This window comes from Ooceraea biroi, chromosome 1, assembly GCF_003672135.1.
Source record: "Ooceraea biroi isolate clonal line C1 chromosome 1, Obir_v5.4, whole genome shotgun sequence".
Lineage (NCBI taxonomy): Eukaryota > Metazoa > Arthropoda > Insecta > Hymenoptera > Formicidae > Ooceraea > Ooceraea biroi.
In genome coordinates this window covers 3,849,407-3,867,970 of record NC_039506.1, presented here as the reverse complement: position 1 = coordinate 3,867,970, position 18,564 = coordinate 3,849,407, and the positions used below count along the sequence as shown (strand labels likewise).

Here is an 18,564-nt window from a genome sequence, read left to right as displayed (position 1 = left end):
CGGCTAAAGCCTTGGCAGACAGCTGGGAACGAAATCTGTGACGTTTCGTGACATCACGTATGTCACTAGGATGCTCGGAGTGGAAGAGGGGGACAGAAAAAAGCATTCGTAGCGCCAACTGAACGCACCCACGGGGAGGCAGAATTCCGGTGCGGAGTCCATATGGATGGCATACGAATATGGCCGCCTTGATTCCGAGATATACTCTGCAAGCAGCAAGTAATATTGCTATCTATTTACGTCGTTATTTAGCTTCAACTTTGAATTTCTTCCCTTGGAGTGGGTGACGCAACGTTAGAAAATTACCTGAAATTTTTCTATTCGCGCCTACGACATCTATTGCCCCGTAATTACATAACAGTTCGCATTTGTTGTTATTTGTGTCCTTCAGAGAAGCAGACGGCATGCATCGCTGCCGCTGCGGTACAGACGAGCCACTACTCGTCGCAGCCACGAGTCATACAACATCCTACTACCGCTTCTTTGAAACGAGGTACGGGTGGCCGTAGTTCCTTCAACGGGATTGTGTGTACGGTGTTTGGAGCGAGCGGATATGTTGGACGCTACGTGTGCAACCGCCTTGGAAAGATTGGCAGCCAGGTATACACAATGCGTTATTATTCCAGATTTTAATTAAGATTAGATTTCAGATTTTCGATTGTACTGCTGTATGTGGCATAATAAATATGATCTGGTCAGCGTTCCAATTGATTGCTAATTTCATTGGTTTGCAGTTGATACTACCGTATAGATGCGATATGTACGACATGTTGCCGCTGAAACTTTGTGGAGACCTTGGACAAGTTTTATTTCATCCATTTCACTTGCGAGATGAAAATTCGATAAGAGAGTGCATAAAGTATTCCAATGTTGTCATCAATTTGATTGGACGAGATTGGGAAACAAAGAACTTTACGTTTCGTGAAGTACATGTCGAAGGAGCGAGAAGACTGGCCAGACTATGTAAGGAAGCTAATGTTGGACATTTTATTCATGTGTCGGCCTTAAACGCGGGTGATAAGTTAACGGTAAGCTTAATTACATCTGTTCTAACAATATGTTAAATTTTGACGACACGTAGTGCCGTTAATTCCTTAAATCTTGCTCAATCTCTTCCTCTGTTCAGCCACACGTATTAGAAAACGGTTCTGAATTTCTTCGTACAAAGTGGGAAGGTGAGCGCGCAGTTCGTGAAGAATTTCCTGAAGCTACAATTGTTCGACCATCGAATATATGGAGTCAGGAGGATCGATTTATTAGTGTCTTCTCTAGTATGCTAAGACATCACTTAATGGGGTAATTTCTATAAAAAAATTAATTTTTCACTATTTTATATATAATTCGTCATAATATGTGAATTTCGTTCAATAATTTAACAATAATTTTGAATTATATCAGTATGGTTCTCTCAAACTCTGATAATTGAATATATATTTTCTTGCAGAGGTCTGCCACTGTGGGAAAAGGGTGAAAAGACGGAAAAGCAACCAGTAGCTGTGTACGATGTTGTTGGAGGTATAGCGGCTATCGCAAGAAATCCAAAAGCTACCGCGGGCAAAACTTATCAATTTGTCGGGTATAACTAATGCACTCATGATTTTATCACTTATTAAAGCAAATTGTTACATGTAATGTTATATTTGTACAGGCCCAATCGTTACAAATTGTCTGTGTTAGTCGATTGGTTTCATAACGTACGGATGCACAACAATCCGGAGGAGTACAACTATCGGAGACTGGACTTGAAATATACTCCGTTTTTCAAACTTAAGGTTGCTCTGATTGAAGCTATATCTCCCGCATACCCAATAGGATACCTACACTGGGAGCTTCTGGAAAGAGTATGATTTCATATTTCGAAATAAAATTATGTATTAGTATGAGTGTGAAGTTTAATGAAATGCGAGTTATAGATAATTCGTTTGTATCAATTAGTCTGATGTATCACGTCATTTATTTATAGGAAGCTATAAGCGATGTGGTCTCGAGGGAACTGCCAACTCTGGAAGATCTTGGTATCAAGCTGACGACGCTAGAATCCCGAATAAAATGGGAGTTGACGCCATTCAAAAAAGATCCCCAATATACCGAGAGTGTTGGAGAATTCGATCCTGTTCCGGATCCACCAACGATTCCAATTCATTAACAGCCCTAATATGTTAGATTAAATATAGAATATGTACTCTTACTCTATGTAAATGATACTGTAAAGAGTATGTTGTTAATTAAATATCGCGATCACACAAATATACATATTAAATTATTTAAATGTTTATAGCTTCACTATATTATTACTTCATAAATTCTATCATTTTTTCGGTACTACTAGTAATCAATTTCTTGAATTTTCCACTTGTAATAACTTAATCGAATCAATCGATGTAAAAGACAAATGAAGAAATTTTATGGAAGAACTCCATGAAAAACGTTATTGTTCAACGTTATGAGAATTGGGGAAATCCTCTGAAATATTTAAGAGACTTATACGTGCAATTTGTTAGAACATCATAAAATTACTCTCTTATCTTAAAAATGTATCTCATCATAAGACGTGTGTCAATTATTCATTGCATTTATTATGCGACAGAACGTTCTAGCTACAATAAAGATTACAGTTTTCAATAATCGTGTCTATTTTAACGCTATTTTAAACATTGGTAAAAAATATAAGCTAAGTTGGTCCTCGGTTATTATGCTGACCGAAGGCCAAGCAAATCTTACAATATGTAAGTAGCAGCGAGATACGCTTTATAGTTTTCTTTTTAATATTTTAATAGTAAGCATATGTAGCATTTCGTAACTCTCAGTTCACGGTATATGTAGTCTTGGACGCCAACATAGTTTTGTCTATAAAGCAGCATTTTCCTCATAAAACCGATTATGTGAAGAACAAAATATTCTGTGGCATACGTATATCGTCTAAAATTACTCGCTTTATTCAATATTTTTTTTCAAAATATCTATAAGTTTTAGCGTGAAGTAAGTGCAAAATCTTGGCACAGTAAACATTTCTATACAAACTATGTATACAACTGTTTATAGTATTAAATGTAATTCAAAAGTATATTTCAAAAATCTTCTTAAAAATCAGTATTTCGTCTAATTAATGAATCAGTTTTAATAATTCTGATGAAGAAAACTGATGATAATCAATTTTAAAGGTAATAAGATTTACAATATTACATAGCGATATTATGATCTGTATGAATGAGAACCTTTTTACTTTTTCGTTTAATTTATATAACGGTAAATTGTTATATATGCATATAGATTTTTTATAAAACAAAATACATAAGTTAAAGAGTTATTTACCTAAAATATTGAGCATATAATACACTGTTATCCATTCTCATTAGCGCGCGCGCGCATGTGTGTTTGGTGTGTGTGTGTGTACATTATATTTCTTCAAATAATACATGAATTAAAAGGCATTGGCAAAGGAATGTATATCAAAAACTTCATTTTTTAGCCAATTTGTAATCCGTGATGAAATTTTATCTATAATTTTATGTGCCACATAATAAGCACGATTTAATATTATTTCAGAAATCAGAATTACATTCACAAATGTATACATATATACACAACATCTATAAATTTTCAAATGTTTTCTGTATCATACAGCATTTAAAATTATAGATAGAATTTTCTATCATGAATTATAAATTTTTAAATCATCAAAAAATAAATTTACAGAAAACTTTGAAGTACTTAATTATTCGATAAAGATTAGGCAATATTTCTTTTTATTTGAAAAATTATTTAGTATTTCAAATTTAGCTTGTAAAATTATTTAAAAAAATTATTTTGCCATAAAAACTATTATTTTAAAATTAGATTTATTTTGCAATAAGATTTATAGTTTTCATAGAATAAATCTTTGCCCAAATCCTTATAATTCATTTATTTTTGCAGGAATTCTAACGTCATCAAGCGTTTTCTAATAATCTTACGCGTCAACGTAATTAAACATATATACTTATTAATCACTAGATACTTTCATCTCATTTTCGGATTATTTAAATAATTTCTTAGCCTACTAGTGTGTGAAATAGCAGATGTGAACGTGCAAGAGCGTAGCTCGGATCCTGGACCCAGAAGTAAGATTTGTAATATGTCTACGTAGAAATAAGATTGTCTTTGAAATTATTTGATAAATAAATAACTAATTATACATATAATTGATATATAATTATATAATTGAATAAATAATTTATGATTATAATACATTTAATTCACATAACATGATACACAGAATTATATAATTATGATTTATGTTTTATAATTATATAATACAAAATTTACTTTTTTAACATTGTATTTTTTTATATAAACATGTTATAATCAGAAATGTCAGTAATACTTGATACTTAAATCATGAAACATTGTCAACTATAAAGAATCAATTCTATTAGAGATTTATTTCATTTAATAGATTCAAAAGTACTTCTTTCTGTTTTTTTATTCCGTTTCTGTATTCCCTATTTTATAACGTTGCATACCCACGTTCGGCGATCATAAACTCGTGGGAAATTAATAGTCTTAATTGATTGCAAGAGAAATATTAATGTACATAGGTTCATATTCTCGTTACACATTGAAGACTAAATATATTTTTCCGAATTTGATTCGTCTCATTTGAAGATCGTATTTAATGTAACTATAAAGCAAGGAATCACATTTTGCACATACACATTAAACGCTAAAACCATTAACAACGTACCATTACAAAATATTTTTCGAAAATTATACTCCTCAGTCTTCTTAAAGATTCTACTTTAAAAAAGATCACAGAAACAAAGAAACACTCAACATTAATTAACAACATTAGTTAGATTTTCTCGATATGTGGAATCACGTGTTTCACTTTCATATGTATCAGAGGATATGTACTCATTTGGCTTTATTGATTAGCCACATTTTCTTCATTACATGACTATGGGGGTTCCCTTTCACGTAAATGGAATCTCTTGTTATAGTTTCTGCGGAAACAATTCCCGTTAACATATAATTCTAATACGTTCTTTCAGGATAACGTTAAGTCACATGATAAATCTACGGATAACGATGTGCAGTAACAACATAATTCACGTGAGGTAACTTTTTGCGTCAACAATTTCGTCGAACTACGAAGACTCTGCTGCAGGAAAATAAAGGAGAATCGCGTATGAAAATCAGACTGTTCCATTATCAACGCTTCTAAGCACACGGGACAGTCGTTAAAAAATTGACGGAAAGAACCCAGTAAGCAAAATGTGTGCAATCTGCCAGCAGATTGGCAACAGATTACTGCAGAAGTCGATAGCAAATTGGTATCCGTTATGTCCGCATTAGGATAGTGATCTGCCAGCAGAGCCTGCTAACGGACTCTGACAGCAGATTGGCGGCAGAAACCGAGCAGGATCTGTTAACATTTGACGGCAGATTGACGGCAGAAACCGAACAGAATCTGCAGCTTTTGGCCATTCATATTCACGATATATTAAAGCATGTGTTTACTTTTAACACACTATAAATTGTTAAAAGAACGCATTTGTTTGTTTGTTAAATTAAAGTACATCTGGCTTGATGTGTCTTTCTGACAGTTCGTTGCATAATCTCTCTCTTATTGTTAATTTATTCTAATCTGAAGTCCGAATCTTGCTTTCGAACTTCAGATTGCTCGTGGCGTGCGTGAACTACATGGACGTTGTCCATGGGAGCCTCTGTGCCGCGAGTGCAAAAATTTTCAGAAAAATTAATATTATCATGCCAAGGCGCGTATATTAACTTATAGAACTGTTAGGCTAAATCTTAACATCGAGTAAGAACTCGACGCGTGCACCGCATAGCGATGCGGAGCGAAAACACGCATATTCATAGCCGTGTAAATTTGAACACTGTCAAAAGCTGCAGATCCTGTTCGGTTTCTGCTGCCAATCTGTCGTTAGATTCCGCGCGCGCAGATCTTGCTCGGTTTCTGCCGCCAATCTGCCGTTAGATTCCGCGTGCGCAAATCTTGCTCGGTTTCTGTCGACAATCCGACTTCGAGCCATGTTTGCAGATTCTGCTCGGTTTCTGCCGCCAATCTGTTCTTAGACTTTGCGAGCAAGCTCTGTTACATTTCTGGCACCAATTTGTCGAATTAATCGTTAATAACAACTTCTGTATCAAATTTGTTGTCTTTTGGCTGGCAATAGTTGATAGCAGATAGTTAGCATCATCTGCTTTCGGCAGACTTGGCTATTTGGGAATGTTCATCGGAAGAAGTTAGTCGAGAACAAAAAGGCGACTAGCAACAGCGCTGATAAACGAGAGACCCTGACAACGCCCGAGCCCAGGTTGTCTTGAATCACATTGTCGTGGCATCGGGCGACGAGCTCGAAATCGACGACGTTCATGGGCTTGCCGTTGTACTCGAACGGCGAGATGCAGTAGTTCCAGCGCTGGAACTCGACGCTGTTGCCGCGCGCGAAGTCGCTCTCGAGGATGTTGTGAGCCTGGCAGTCGCACGGGAAGTGATTATTTATCGCGCTGACTATGCTCACCTCGAGGACGATGTCCCTGGCGTGACGCGGCGCCTCGAGCACGTGATTACCGTGGAACTGCAGCACCTTGATGAAGTTGTCGTATCGCAGATGCAGCCGCTCGATCGTGTCTATCTTGTTGTTGAGTATGTTCAGCCTGTCCACGTGGGCGAGCCCGGTGAACACGTTCCTCTGTATAACACCAAGATCGCTCTCCTTGATGACGAGTTTGTGCACGTGCGACAGGCCACGGAACGCGTAGGCCTGCAGCCCGGACAGGTCCATGTAGGAGAGACTGAGGAACCCGACATACTGGAGGCCGTCGAAGGCATCCTGCTCGATCGTCCGAATGCCGGACGGGAAAAGGAGATTAGCGACGTTGGTGAGGCCAGCAAAGGCGTGGCTCTGTATAGTCAGCAGAGGGTTGTGCAGCAGCAGGATCACGTGGACGTTGGACGTGCCGGCGAACGAGTTGCTCTCGACGTAGCGGATCTTGTTGTTCGCCAGCAGCAGCGTCGAGATGTTCTGCAGCGCGGCGAACGAGAATTTCTCTATGCATGGTAGCGGAGTGTACTGGATGGAGAGCTCGCGCAGCCGGTTCAGACCGCGAAATGCGAACGGACGTATGGAGGAGATGTTGTTGCGGTCCAGGGTGAGCTTACGCAAAACTCGGAGGCCGGCGAACGCGTCACCCTTTATCACCGGGAAATTGTTCTTCGTCAACGAGAGCTCCTCCACGGTGTCTGGCAGGTGTTGCGTCGGTATGTCCACGAGGCCGCCTGTGTTGCAGAGTACCTGCAAATTCAATCGTATGGAATGTTCATGCGTTTCGCGTTGAAATCGAGCGCCTCTCGAAATCCGCGAAAATTCTTTATTATTTATTTATTTTATTGACGCCAATATTGACGATCCTGATTACAGCAATTATAGAAAATTGTAAGGGGCGAAAAATAACTAGGAGACTGCCTTAGATTTGAACTCGAACTCTCCGGGATCCCTGGTTCACACGCCTAGGTCTTAGGCTGTACGGCCAATACTCCTACTGTTGTGATCAACTTGTTTTCATTCCGATCCTCTATACGACCTGTCAGTCTCGACTATCTTTCCAGATCTTACAAAATTGTAATGAGACTAGTTGTAATGTATAATGGTACAAAAGTATTTTACTTTTTTACCTGTTTTGGGGAAAGGCAAATGCATTCTGCCGGACAATCCCGACTTATCGTCGTGGTAATTTCCGAATCGGAGGTAAACGTCAAGTCCACTGCTGCTATGCATAGCAGGTAGTAAATGCAGATCTAAAAGAATTATGTATGCGGTTATTGAGTATTCCACGCGCTCGTTCGCGGCTTTACTGTAAATGCGTGCTTTTTTGAAAGCTTCGAAATGTTCTCCATACGCGAATCCTAGCATCCCAGGCACACATTGGTTTCAAAACCGTTTCATAAACGTTTTGCCATAACGTTTCATAACCATTTTATTGAAACGTTTATTTAGGAGAAAAATGTCCAACGAAAAAACGTTTCTTTTTCGGCAAAAAAACGTTTCAGAAACCATCAGAAAAATATTTATCAATTCTATATATCAGTGCCTCAAAGATAGACAGAGTTAAGTCACATTTTTGTAAAAAACTAGATTTTTATATTTTATGAATTACTCTCTAAATTTCGTGTAATGGAACTCACTCTTTTGAAATATCACTTCAAGTAATAGTGATCTCAAAAGTTTCAAAGGAAAAGAAGAAGAAAAGAGTATTGGATCGGTTTTTCGGATGGTTATTTATAAGGTGATAACACAAATGTTACTTGCGAGAACGTCACGTCTGGCCTGGCCATCTATCGGTCGCTTGGTGAATCAGAGGTGGGAATCACACACACTTGTGTTGATTTTTGTCTCTTGTTCCATAATCGAGCACATTGAAACGTATGATGTAAAAATAATTAATACTCGCAAAGTAAGTAGAAATTACTATTTTTTCTATATTAATTATATAATTTCAAATCAATTTAATAAAACACATTTTTCGTTTCTGTGGAAAGGTGAAAAATACGTTTTTAAAATTTAGGTCTACAAACGGTTTCTATTTAAACCGTTTCTTAAATGGTACTTTATGTTTCTTGGACATTAGATACGTCTAAGAAACATATATTAGGCTAACATGTGCTGCCTGGGATGCGTCACTCGACGAGAACGAGACACTGTACCAGGAATCGATCGTATGGAATCTGCGAAAGGTATTAACTCATTTAAATACAGGCTTTAAATATTCTTGAAACTTAAATACGATTGTGTAAAAACGAGGCTCAAGTCGCGCGCAAAAGGCATGCGTGCGTCGCGTGCAAATATACGCGCGCGGTCGCGCGCGGCGCCCTGCGTACCTGCGCCCTGCGATACATCAATCCCCGGGATTTTTACGGCGCATGCCTCGTCGTATCCGGGGTAGAGAACGTCACGAGAAGGTGGGCGCGATGCTATATGTCTGTAGAGGTGAAACGAGGCCAGGACGGGAGTTCGTTGACACGTCGCACCACGCACTGCTTTTTCCCCCGTGCTTAACACGCACCGCGCACGCACGCACGCACGCACGGGTGGGTGGCCGCACCGCTGCGCACGAATCTACCCGCTGCACCGCTGATGCCGCCCCGTCAACTCGTCCGATTTCCGCCGTTTCTCGCGCGAAATGCGGCACCCCGATGCGAATCCGGATCTGCGGGCGGAACGAATTTCAGCATCCGCGCGGCCGTATTCGCCGGCTGGGCTCGGGGCTTTATTTCTCCTCGAGCACCCTCTCGCAACCCATCCTCCCTCCCGTCTCACGGAGGCTCCCAGCCCCGCCACTCGGAGACGCGTACTGCGCAAACTCATAATTATTCTCCCCGCGCCCGCATCGGGGAATGAGGCTTATTAGCAGAATTTCTCTCCTCTCTCTCTCTTTCTCTCCCGTTTTCGCTCCCTTTCTGATCTCGCTTTCTATTTTTCTTTGATTTATTTCTAAATTCATTGCAAAAGTCCTAATGATTCCGTATATTATGTACGCACTACGTGGATTTTTCCTTAAAATTTTTATTTTAATATTATTATTATTACGCACGTAATATATTTGATACATTCAAAGGAAGTATGCAAGCTGTATTTGTTTTAATCTGTATTTAATTATTTATATTTTATATACATATTTATATATACGCGCATCCACGAAATTAATGTTGCGATACTTTAGGATTAGGATCTGCGTACATATATGTGTATTCTATTCCAAGAGGTTGCTTAATTAAATTGATTAAGCTGAGAATAACGGAACAATTTGTTATGACGTAAACACTCGTGTAACATATACTGCACATTCCATTTCCATACCATGTAAAGAATGAATAAATCTCGTCCTTTGCTACACGAGAATACTTTGAAATTTATTAAGTTGAAATATGTATTCGCGCGCACGAGAGAGTTTTTTTCTGTCCCAAAGATTATATGTATCTTTTACAAACTTTATGGATTAACTTATAGTTTTTAGTATTAGATATTTTTTTTATATCTTTATATTTTTATATATAACTTATAGGAATGACGGTGAATGGTATATAAATAATAACAACACATAAGATTATATTGATAATATATATTTTATAACAAACTTGCACAATTATTGATAATAATATGCATTTCGTGGCAGCAAGTGTAACTACATATACGTTATGTACGCACAATGTGTATACTCGTATGCGCGGATATATGTAAGTAGGTGCGCGTATATTATTGTTTGTGCATGTGTGTATTCAACGTAGCAAAAATCAGTCTTACAAATAATACATCACTAGTCGTTAAGGCATCGTTCACTTATGACTATTTACAATCATACGTAGAAATCGATATAAAATAATCAAACGCTAAGTAAGCTAACGCTATCATAGGATATATCAAGTTCCATATTACAATTACGGATTATTTATTACGAAACGTAATAAAACTCTACCGACCGGTAAAACGTATAAACAGTAAAGTCAACATTGTGATATATTGTTACTCGAATAATACGTCGAATTTAATCCACGAAATTATATATACTGCGCGACGCGTATCATATATTACTCACATTATCAAGATAAAGGCACATACTGATATATATTTTATAAATGCATATAAGTGCACGTAAAAGTACCTTGTGCGGTACGCAGACACGCAGATATTAAGAGCGTACTGAATTAAATACATAAAACGTGCTTTAATAAACTAATTGTTTGAATTCTTTAAAAACAATTTGAATCGCATTGAAACACATGAATGATATGTGTGTATATATATATATATATATATATATACACATATACACACATTCCTCATGAGCTTCACACATATGAAATCGTGAGCTCCATACACATAAAAGGTGTCCTAATTTTCTCTATTTCGAAAAATACGTTGGGATAAGGAAAGTTAAACACATGAATATCAAAAAAGAATCGATAAGACAAATAGCTTGCATTATGTAACAATACACAAGGGAGGAGATGGCGGACACTTCGTATATTTCTCTTATGGATACCCATGTATATATATCTGTATATATTATCTTTACGAATCCATTCGTAAATATGATTTTCTTATGAGTTTCAACATAGCCTCGCAATAAAAACTACTAAAAAGATGCATTCACAAATACTTTCACACATTGTTCAATGGATTATATAATATCTAATTACATGTTATACTACGCCACTCAAAGAATGGATCAAAGGATCAATTTATCAAAATTTAATAATAATAATGTATCTCTTATTTTTTTTGTACCATTGTACTTGTTGTGTACTCTGCGTAGTTAATAAGAAATCAATAAGAAACACCGCACATCGATAACAATGACAATTAATATATGCATATTTAAATGGCATTTCCACAATGTCCTTAAGATAGCGTCAAGTTACATTAGCAGTGGCAGTTCAACTTCTGAGATCTTTGATATTATCGGTACTATGATAAAAAGTGTATTTGATCACATAATATACAGGTACTGTATTATGTATTATCATATAATATTTCATGATTTATGTATAAACATTCCCGCTCTATAAAACTTCTATTGTAATAAATATGGAATGACTTATATCGAGGTAGAAGTAATTGAGGCAGCTTTGGTTTAATTGCAGCGTTAACGGAGGCAAAGAATTGACAGCAAAATGATTATTTTGAAACAATGAAATTTTACTTATTCGTTTCCTGTATACTTAATACGTACGATTCCAAAATATTTTTATCTTCTATTGAATATTCCATTTTTCTTCTTTTTCATTAAATGTCTTTTCTAACGTAAGAATATTGATGTCACATACAGGATTTAAAAATGTTAGGGGCCAAATATCTGGCCAAAATTATTGTAAAACTAGAAATAGATCAAAATGCTACATGCGACAATTAGTAATTTATAATCCAAATAATTGTATTTTTAAGGGTTATAAAATGTGTAAAAGAGTGAATCAACTTTTGAAACTTTTATGTAATGCAAATATAATAACTAATGTATTTTTTTTTAATTTTAGACTGAAACTTCCTCAATACTTTGCCTTACTACATTTGAGTATTTCGGCATAGCGGCCATGTTGTACTTTTATATTAAGATCAATATAAATATATTTCTACCATTGAATAAAACTATTTGTACATCGTGTGACAACAAAATGTGAGATCTTCTGTATATGGAAGATGGATTGATTCTATTAATAATCTCATTATATTTTATGTATAACCGCACTATCTTTATGACTAATGATGAACACAGAGATGCAAGTTGTGAACTGCTAATTCTACATCAAGTCACATTATTAAAATGTAAATGTACCAAATTATATTCATCAAATTATCATTACTTTCGTTGAACAGGCAATGCTTCTCAAAAGCCTCTAAATACTTCATGATGAATCTATAAATATCTAATTGTTTTTTTAAATGATTTTTTGTAAGAATGATTTGAATCATTGCACGGCCAAACACATGTCAAATTTAAGTAATATATATGTCTAATTTATAAAGTTGGTAGTAATTAGAATTCATATTCTTTTAATTTCCCAAGTAGTAAAATGACGACATAATGATGTCTGAATACGTCTTCTTACGTCTTTGTACTTTGTACTTTACTACTTGGAATATAAATAGGTTTGTTCTTTTTCTTTGCACTTCTGAACTAGTGCAATAAACTAGAATGGAAGAACTATATATGTGTCTCACTCTAACTTATTGCACTAGTTCAGAAGTGCAGCAAAAAAAACAAACCTAAAGATACACTATATCATTCAACTTATATAATATATATATATCTTTTTTTATATCTCTATTTATATGTTTATATATATATATATATATCTCTTCTTAACAAATTCTGATTTTCAATATATCTGCATTTGGATTCGTGTTATCAGTCTTACTCTCTTAGTTAATGAACATGCAGTCATACATGCAGTTCATTGAACAATGAGGTAGTTCATATTATTATACTATCTGTTGATAGGTATGCTTTGAGCAATATTGCATTTGTATCCCGAAGCCATAGTTAGTAACGATGAAGTACAACAATTACACAATGAAGTACTTACAATTACTAACAAATTAACAGAAATATCTCAATTATTAACAAAATTATACGAAGTTTACGAACGAAACGCTTTTATAATTGCTATGTACAAAATCTCCCGCCATTACCGCATCAACACTTAATGATAAGTTTTTTTAACGTAATTCAGAGACGAATATGATAATGACGACATGTTCTATATAATAATAATAACTTGTACGATTATTAAACACGAACATAGAAATACGCTTTTAAAATGCTTTTAAAATATATAAAAATAATAAGCATTCTCCTATGAATGCGGACCATATAGAGTTTTAAATCATATTCTAATCATAAATTTGTATTCCAGAGCATTTAAAGCATGATCTGATTTTGATTGATCTATCGAACGCTTTAAAACATTTTAATATACAACGAATGATAATAACCACCTAATATTTACATTACGTTACGAAAAATTCCGTAGAAAAAGAAATTAGAATAGGTTCAGAAGTCTACTCTAATTTGTATCTATTTTAGTCGATTATTATCATAAAATAACTAGTTAACATAATAATTTGGACAAATACAGCTATGTATAATCTGAATAATATGATAAAATCATGCACTTCAATTTAATATACAGCATAAAATCAAGAGGTAATCGATCTGGAATAGCATTATGGACCGCACTCAATATGATTGATCTTAATTTGTTAGTTAAATGCTTACGTCTCTTTGCACACTTGCTTATATAATTTACTTACTTATTTTCTTTTTCTCCTATATTATGTTAATAAATTGCAAATTAAAATGAATCACAATAACAAAATACATTAAATGTATAAGGCATATCCCATTATTTCAAAAATGTTTAAAGCTTAACGTAAATGATGATAAAGATTAATAAGGCGACTTTTATAAGATATTTCGTTCGTTAATAATCAAGATTTTTATCGCACCGCAATAATTACACGAATATAAATATCTTGGAATTTTGTAACATTTACTTTATGAGATATAGTGCTATAAAATTGTTGAAAGTAAAGCGAAAATAAATTTTAAAACTTTTTGCATGTTATAAAATCAATCAGAAAAGAAAGAAATCTAATGCACGGTATATATCTTTTACAGATATAATTCTCATCTCATAATGGCAAATTAATTTGTACGATTTACCATAACAGCATTAAGCTTTCACAAATTTGAAATGTATGTGCTAATACGTTCAGTCTTGAATCTATGATGTACGTGTTCAGTCTTGTACGAGGTAGAAAATTGGAAGTAGTGACGAACATTCGACGTTTTCTTTGTTTTGTGTTTTATGAATGCGTCATTACCATTATGCACCAGCGAACGTAAGTCCGTCTTTGCGCTTACACAGAAAGAAAAATAAAATATGAATTGTTTAATTAATAGTGATCAAATGATACAACTAGAACGGCAAGCGGATTTCTCCAGAAGAGCTATCACTTAAGAAGAAAGAAAAGGTAGACAGAGAACAGATAAAATAGAAAAATTTAAAAATTCCTTGCTTTCACAACTATGATAGGACAATTGGGCAAGAAATCGGTAATTATATTGAATACATATTTTTTGTCCTTTTCTTAATAATTTGCTGTCACAATTACGAGTAAGTTCATGATAAAATCTTGACGAAAAATATGATAACTCCTCTGGATAAAATAGTGCCGTTCAAAGAGGTAGAGGGAGAAACTACTTCGAACTATTCGTCAAAAATTGATGAAGCGATTCAGTCAGGATTCTCTTCGGTATTAAAAGGATGATTGAAAGAACGATAATTCCATAACTACACTCAGCATATTTGATATGCGTATAAAAATGCTTCCCTCTACCTAAGTTGTACTCTGAAATTATCCCTCGGACGGAAGCACATGTCGATCATCTCATCGCTGCCTCTTTTTCTGATGCATCGCAAATTAATTGTAGTCGCAACAGTCGCTGTTATCTGGCCCAACGTCCTGCGCTTCGACCTTAATCGCATCTGGCGCAGTAGACGGCGGAACTATCACTGGAACATCGGACTTACGACTCACCGAAAGATCCTCAACCTGATCGTCCATGCTTTCTTGCTGTTGTTTTTGCTTAGCACAACGCATGACCGGACTAGGACTGCAGGGTGCCATCGAGTCCGATACTGAATCGCGATCTGGTGGAACATCCTTCGCCTTAGCGTAGGTGGTTTCGAGCGCGGCGGAGCCCCTGCTAGCCGTACTTTCCGCGATGTTGACGTTACTGCTCTCGTTTTCGGACAGGGCACCGCTGTAAATTCCGCCATTCACGTTGCCGCCAATACCATACGGGAAGCAAGCACCGCTGCTGCCGTTGGACGCGGAACGTTTAAATGGCCGTGATGTTGTGATGCCGAGCTTCTTCACCTTGTCATAAAGCGTGCGCGACGGTACACCGTGTTTACGCGCTGCCTGTACAGCACTCATGCCACCTTTCACCGCCTCAATCGCAGACATAATGTCATCCCGGGTGTACTGCTTATATCGTTTCCACTCGGGTTTCTGCGGGACGTAGTTCGCGATGCCTAAAACGTACCAGCGAAAAAATTAAGTTAGAACTAACTGAAATAAATAAGCCTTCGTCAGCGATCATTATTTCGGTAAGTATAATTATTATACCAAGCTGCAACAATCCTATTTGCCATAATTGATTAATAATTATTGATTTTAAATTGATAATAAAAAAGGGTTGCCTGGCCAATTATTATTAAATTATAAAAAAATCTGTGACTTTCTGATACCTGATTTACTATCACCAGGATACGACTGCGGCGATGGTTGTTTCTCATCTTCGTCCATGAAGGAGACGTCCGTATAAGGGCTGTGGGCCACCTCGCCGTGTGCAAGATCACTGCTGCTGCGACGGTTATCGTTATCGTTGGCAGAACCATTGCTGCTCGTACGGAAGTTGACTGCTTCGTGACCGTCAGGCGGTGGCAAGGTGGATATGCTCTGCGAACTGTCAGCGTGGCCCTGGCCAAGCACTGTGCGCAGTATCGGCGTGTCGCGATTCATCAGCAAGTTGGAATGAAGCAACTTTCTGCGCTTGAACGGCACGTTCTCAAAGCCGTTGTCGTACGAGCTAGTGCCGAGGACAGCGGCGACGGAAGAAGAATGTGGCGAAGATTGGTGAGCTGCATGGTGCATTGGTAACCCCCACATTGATAAGGCGAGACGATTGTGACCGTGATCGATCGCGGACTTGGCGTAGGAACCATAGGCGCCATCAGTCGAATGCGGCGGTGATGCGTCATGAGCACTGCTGTGCGCTACCGTAGTACTAGTACCAGTGCTGGTGCTAATAGCCGGTGGTGGTGACATCGAGGTTTCCACGTGCCTATCCTCGCGACGGGAATCGTCGTGCACTGAGCCTTCACCGCCGTTCTCGTCTATTAGGCCCTTCACCTTTAACGCTTCCGCGACCTTTAGCATACCGGTCAATTGCTCCTGAGCGACGTTCACCTCGCCGCGGTACATGTATTCCAAAATAGCTTTTATTTCGGAGTATTTGACATCCTTGAGCACGACTACCGGGTGCTTGCATGGCAACTCGAGAAACAGTCTCTGGAAGTAGGAAGAACACGCGGCCAAGACGATCTTGTGGCATCTGATGATGAGATTGTTCTCCACGGCGAGAGTCACATCAGTGAACTCTTCGTTTTGCAGGAGTTCTTCAAAGACATTCAGGAGATTCGTACGGTGATTATTCCAGCGAAGGCGGTATTGTTGAGACGAGGTAGTTTCCATGATGAGGTCCAAAATTTAGTGACGATTTGTCGCAAGAATCTACAACCCAAGCAAATAATGCAACCGCGTTATTATATAAATAAATACATTTTATTCAATTTCTGATGTATATGTATCTTATAATCCTAATAATAAATCTAATAATTTATTATTGTGATTATTTATCATAATATGTATAAAGATAACAATAATTCTATTAATCCCATTAGTTAACAAATTAGTAACACGTATCATTAAATAGAGATTAAAATTTTGTATTATGTCTCTCTCTACTATCTATTTTATCTATTACCTATTTCCAGAATCTTTTTCAGAAAGAAATTATTATTCTTAATTAAAATGAAAACTTGAAGGTTATTACTATATCTCATTGTTTAATTTTAATTTATTTGAAACATTTATTGTTAATATAAATGATATAGCAATCAGACACGTGCGCGTATTCACACAAAGGAAAAGAGAAAATAAAAGGTAAGGAACATAAAATAATTTACGGAAATCCTTGCGGCATGAATACAAGAATTTCTTTTGATCTTTATTTCGATAAGCTCTTTTTGTATCTTTATGTATAATCATTCCAAGTCCGAAAATTTTCTTGGAATAAGAAATTTGCTATCTTCGGAATTCGACTTTACGATGTACGTATGACACAATCAAAGCCCGAAAAGCCGAAGGAAAGAATGTTCCCCTAAATCTTTGAAACTTAGCTCTTTTGCGGAATTTTCTATAATTGAGTATAAGAATGGGAAAAACCAATATTTTCAAATTAAACCCGCAATTTTCCATACAAACATAGAGTATGCTATAAGTAATGTACAAACACTTTTTGCAATTATTATCATTAAACATATAAAAATATCATCCATTCCAGAATAAAGCAATTAGTAACACGTACCATTAAATAAAGATTAATTTTGAATTATGTTTCTCTACCATCTATTTTATCTATTAAGCAGAATAAATGCAAGAACTGAAATTTAGAAATCATTTCAAGAAAGACGAAATTAATTTCGTATTCATTCAGAAATCGAAAATGACTATATACGCAATACATCTTTATATGCAGGATAAATCACAAAATAATCTTATCATTTTTATCACATTTTGCATTTATCATTCTAAAATGAAAACTTTCGAACGAATAAGTTTTCAATTTGTCCTGCAATTAATATGGCATAATTGATGACAAACAATATGAACCATAGTTCATATTGTTCATTCGTTGCATTTGATAAATAAATTATGATAAGCACGTACTTCCTGGATAGTTCATGCTTATCATTTCTCGCTAATTTGTTTTGGCTAATAATCTGAATCCCGAGGCTCTTTTCGAAACTTACATTCGCGTCGCGAGCATTACGTATCACGTTCTGAAATTTTAAGGTGATTAGCACAAAAACGTCACCCGGAAGGAATGTTCGCACGGATACAGATATAAGCCAACAAAACTAACAAACGCATAATGGAAGAATAATAAAGATAAAGATAGAAAAAATAATAAGATAAAACTGTTGGAATTGCAAAATAATTACATTATGGTGAAAGCTTATGTTCCTCTATAGATAATCGTATTCAAATAGTCTCTCTACACACATACAATATACAAATATCTTTAATAATTTGAATAAAATATACTAAAAATATATGAAAGCATCGTGCCATAATAATATAGTTTATCATCTTTACCTCTCCTTAAATTTGTATACTATAAGTTTATCGCTTTTAATTTAAAGGTTTT

At 36.0% G+C, this 18,564-nt stretch overlaps 3 protein-coding genes and 1 long non-coding RNA gene across 5 annotated transcripts; 2 read left to right on the top strand and 2 right to left on the bottom strand.

The window, feature by feature from the left end:
* Positions 1-81: 81 nt before the first annotated feature.
* LOC105280457 (NADH dehydrogenase [ubiquinone] 1 alpha subcomplex subunit 9, mitochondrial) lies at positions 82-2,620 on the top strand. Its single transcript, XM_011341036.3, has 7 exons — positions 82-219; positions 392-600; positions 735-1,028; positions 1,127-1,296; positions 1,445-1,576; positions 1,649-1,841; positions 1,964-2,620. The coding sequence occupies exons 1-7, from the start codon at positions 180-182 to the stop codon at positions 2,144-2,146; spliced, it is 1,221 nt and encodes a 406-aa protein (XP_011339338.1). The 5' UTR covers positions 82-179; the 3' UTR covers positions 2,147-2,620.
* Positions 2,621-6,124: 3,504 nt separating this feature from the next.
* LOC105280454 (leucine-rich repeat and immunoglobulin-like domain-containing nogo receptor-interacting protein 1) lies at positions 6,125-9,322 on the bottom strand. Of its 2 annotated transcripts, XM_011341029.3 has the most exons (4): positions 8,885-9,322; positions 8,711-8,731; positions 7,682-7,804; positions 6,125-7,301 (listed from the first exon to the last, which is right to left on the bottom strand). In XM_011341029.3, exons 1-4 carry the CDS (start codon positions 8,900-8,902, stop codon positions 6,237-6,239), a joined length of 1,227 nt encoding a protein of 408 aa, XP_011339331.1. In that variant the 5' UTR covers positions 8,903-9,322; the 3' UTR covers positions 6,125-6,236. The 2 variants fall into 2 exon arrangements, with proteins under 2 accessions (XP_011339331.1, XP_011339332.1); XM_011341030.3 differs by lacking the exon at positions 8,711-8,731 and having other exon boundaries at positions 6,126-7,301; positions 8,885-9,321.
* A 788-nt stretch (positions 9,323-10,110) lies between these two features.
* Positions 10,111-16,855, bottom strand: LOC105280453 (protein tramtrack, beta isoform). The gene is made up of 2 exons (XM_011341027.3): positions 15,821-16,855; positions 10,111-15,604 (listed from the first exon to the last, which is right to left on the bottom strand). Exons 1-2 carry the CDS (start codon positions 16,824-16,826, stop codon positions 14,988-14,990), a joined length of 1,623 nt encoding a protein of 540 aa, XP_011339329.1. The 5' UTR covers positions 16,827-16,855; the 3' UTR covers positions 10,111-14,987.
* LOC113561864 lies at positions 16,121-17,081 on the top strand. The gene is made up of 2 exons (XR_003406492.1): positions 16,121-16,208; positions 16,746-17,081. It is a non-coding gene; the product is annotated as an uncharacterized LOC113561864 (long non-coding RNA).
* Positions 17,082-18,564: the final 1,483 nt, after the last annotated feature.

Excerpts from the sequence above, each read along its gene's own strand:
- LOC105280457 (XM_011341036.3), top strand. The coding sequence starts at position 180 with ATGGCCGCCTTGATTCCGAGATATACTCTGCAAGCAGCAA. Across the intron at positions 1,029-1,126 it reads ACGCGGGTGATAAGTTAACG|CCACACGTATTAGAAAACGG; the intron begins GTAAGCTTAATT and ends TCCTCTGTTCAG. Across the intron at positions 1,842-1,963 it reads ACTGGGAGCTTCTGGAAAGA|GAAGCTATAAGCGATGTGGT; the intron begins GTATGATTTCAT and ends ATTTATTTATAG.
- LOC105280454 (XM_011341029.3), bottom strand. Across the intron at positions 7,805-8,710 it reads TTCCATACGATCGATTCCTG|ATCTGCATTTACTACCTGCT; the intron begins GTACAGTGTCTC and ends TAATTCTTTTAG. Across the intron at positions 7,302-7,681 it reads TTTGCCTTTCCCCAAAACAG|GTACTCTGCAACACAGGCGG; the intron begins GTAAAAAAGTAA and ends TTGAATTTGCAG.
- LOC105280453 (XM_011341027.3), bottom strand. The coding sequence starts at position 16,826 with ATGGAAACTACCTCGTCTCAACAATACCGCCTTCGCTGGAATAATCAC. Across the intron at positions 15,605-15,820 it reads TCCTGGTGATAGTAAATCAG|GCATCGCGAACTACGTCCCG; the intron begins GTATCAGAAAGT and ends GGTACGTTTTAG.